At 43.9% G+C, this 3036-nt stretch overlaps 1 protein-coding gene across 3 annotated transcripts; it reads right to left on the bottom strand.

Moving 5' to 3' along the window:
• Positions 1–212: 212 nt before the first annotated feature.
• LOC149174107 (uncharacterized) lies at positions 213–2771 on the bottom strand. Of its 3 annotated transcripts, none has more exons than XM_089419171.1 (2): positions 2560–2771; positions 213–1806 (listed from the first exon to the last, which is right to left on the bottom strand). In XM_089419171.1, the coding sequence occupies exon 2, from the start codon at positions 1736–1738 to the stop codon at positions 389–391; it is 1350 nt and encodes a 449-aa protein (XP_089275297.1). In that variant the 5' UTR covers positions 1739–1806; positions 2560–2771; the 3' UTR covers positions 213–388. The 3 variants fall into 3 exon arrangements, with proteins under 3 accessions (XP_089275297.1, XP_089275298.1, XP_089275299.1); XM_089419172.1 differs by lacking the exon at positions 2560–2771 and adding an exon at positions 2097–2320; XM_089419173.1 differs by lacking the exon at positions 2560–2771 and adding an exon at positions 2101–2320.
• Between the last annotated feature and the right edge of the window lie 265 nt (positions 2772–3036).

Below are 3036 nucleotides of genomic sequence, written 5' to 3'. Positions count from 1 at the left end.
ATTACAGGAATATAATACCCTGCACCTTTAACGTTGTCTAGTCCCTTGTTTGTGCGCATTGCATATCATTAGAAGGGAAAAAAAAAACTTTTTGTGCTGATTGCATATTAAAAAAACGATTTGAACAAAATTATTGAAGCCACAGAGGATGCCCCTCAAAATTTCCATGGAAAATATATCCGGTGATCTTAACCGTAGAATACAGGCACGGGGATTAAACAGAGTGTACTCTGAACTCGCTTTACTCATATAGAAATGACAGCTTGAGGTTTCATGCTAAGGAGTACACAAAAAAGAAATCCTAAACACATTCACCTGAAATTGGTATATACAATAAAATCATTCATAGAGATTTTTTCTGCAGAGATAACAGGCAGCGAGAGCAGATTCAAGCGCCCTTCTTCCTATTGGTAGAAGCATGACAGTGGTGATCATATGGAGATGCTTGTTTCTTGTCTCTTTTGGAGAAAAGACCACGGAAGCCAAACAAGCTACCACCGCCATTCCTACTGCCTCCCACATAGCCAATGCCAATGCAGGCAGGCACATTCAGCACCGGATTCACCCTCACCCCTCCTATAGAGTTGGACTTCACTAGTAAGCAGCCGTCTGCCACCGATCTTCCGGGCCGTGGGGAATCCAAGATGGCAGATTTGAATGCACTACTACTGGACCGCTCCAAGTTTCGAACCATCAACCTCCCATTCCCAACAACCCTTCCAGGATTTCGATGACTGCTTGTGCCCCCTTTTACTTTCAATGATCTTCCTGGACTACCTTTACTTCTGCCACGCGTCTGCCTGGCCTTCGTTTCTGCTTTGGTGTCTTCTGCTTGAAACCTGGGCTTCAAGTCAGTAAGATATCGGGGGTCGGGTTGGACTTTATTGCTTATGCTCCATCCCTCTGGGGGTTTCGAACCTTCGACTAACCCCGAAAGATCAGCCTCTATTTCCTTGGACGTGCACCGAGCACCGACTGACCTGCTTCTGTAACAAAACGCAGAGGCCGCCGCCTTGTGCTTACGTTCTGCTGTAGAATGGCTTCTGGAAAATGGTAAGGAGCAAAATAGACCGTTCCCCTTCGTTTCTCCGCTACTTGTGCTGCAGCTCCTTGAAAATGGCCACCGAGATCTCGTGGAAGAAGGTTGTTGCTTCACATTATTACCCGATCTGTCTTGATCCACTGCCTTTGATGATATTCCCCTGCTCTCTGCAGACATATTTTCCCTGTTGCTCAGCTTAAACATGATTTCCTTCCACTTACTAGGCGGCTTATGAGGTAAGGATTTGGAAGCAACATTTCCCGAGCAGCTGCTTGTTATCTTTGATGGAGGATAGGAGGTGGATCGAACCGGTGATCGACACCTTGAGGTTTCAAGACCGAGATGACTAGCAATGGTTACAGGTTGCGCTTCAATAGGGCGAATTAAAGGCAGAATTTTGCCGTCCAAGAACAATTCGTCAGCAACAGATAGCAGAGCTTCTTCGAAGATTGCATGCCGGTCATTGTTATTATTCAAAACGGAAAACTCAAAATCTGTGTCGTAATTAAGATCGGCTACATCTTGCCTTTTCCGTTTCTCGGGAGAAATCCTGTCGCTCTGCGAGAGATTGAGAGAAAATGAAATTCTAGGGCTCTGCCAGTCGTTCGTAGGCCTCTCAGTCTCCGGCTGTGAGAGATCGAGAGTATATGACATTCGAGGACTCTGCCAGCCATTTCTAATCTCGGACGAAGCCATTGCGCTCGTAATTTACAGTTCTTCAGACTCCGCTTACGCCGCTTTTCGACTCAAAAGCCTTCATACATCTAAAGAAATCAGAGCAAGCATATGTGAGCGCCATATTAAAGATAAAACCTATTGGATAAAGCACTGAACCCTTATCCATCCAGGCAAAAACTAGCATACAAAACAAGCTTTCGCCATTCTAAGCGTCTACATTACCAAGCCAGTACAGAAATATTCGAAGGTAAAATATGCTCATGTACGATACGATTTTCAATGAATCTAAATAAAGCTAAATACAGGACAACTCCACCGAAAATCAAGGTGTTCCTGGAGAAACTTTAGATTAACAAAATGCACTCTAGACCCTTACATACGTAGAGCCCCCTACAGGAATAGTCACGGCATGATTGAACAGGTTGCATAAATTTTCAACAAAATCCGCGCACGCCATGCCTTTGAACCAGGCGTTCAACAGAAACATTGTCCTTGTATTCCATTATTTATAAGCAAACTAAAGCAAAGAGTACCAGCTACCTACGGGTAGACGATCATAGACAATAAATGAGGGAAAAATGCAGCAACAATACAGTGGATAGGTAAGTCTGGCATCCAACAGCAGACATCAAACCTTTGAGAGGTAGCCAGACTCCCCACGGAGGCCATTTCTTTACTGACACACAGTTCCTTAATATTTTAAGAGGGAAAAAACAGAAACTCCATGAAATCGAATGCAAACAAGAAAACACACTAAGAACAGTTTCTTGCATTTAATATTCTGAAAATGAATGCAAACAAAACCATCCAGAAATGCAAAATTGGCACCATTTACCTACCAAATGGACCTGATCCAGAGGATAAGAAGTCTTTATTTTTGCTGTTGTTGTGACTAGTGATGAGCAATTTAGTTGATTGACATCCCTCCTATCCATCTGTTCCTCCAAATCCGGCCGTTTCCCTTGCTGCATAAATAGGCCGTATACTTGTTACCAACGAAAAGGCGAAAGCAAGGCCGCAATTACTTGTTACAGGCGATTTCGTTCAACCAGAGGAACCCACGACCTGGTCTTCCCTCTTTTACTTCTTCACATGTCACCATCACTGCCAATGGCAGCCATCACGGCGATACTATTGCCATGTCCCACCATACATTTACTACCCGTTTGAATTTTAAATTTTGTTTGGAAATCGAGCATTTTCATGTTAAAGCTTGTGTAGCCGGAAGGAACGTGTCAGACTTTGGACAAACAGTTTCTCAGGTCCCGACGCCATGGCAGACGCCTTGTGGTCTTAACGGGTTGATAAATTATAGA

This window comes from Pinus tabuliformis, chromosome 4_1, assembly GCF_031772625.1.
Source record: "Pinus tabuliformis cultivar Carrire ecotype Pingquan chromosome 4_1, CPIR1, whole genome shotgun sequence".
Lineage (NCBI taxonomy): Eukaryota > Viridiplantae > Streptophyta > Pinopsida > Pinales > Pinaceae > Pinus > Pinus tabuliformis.
This window is presented reverse-complemented; position numbering and strand designations above follow the sequence as displayed.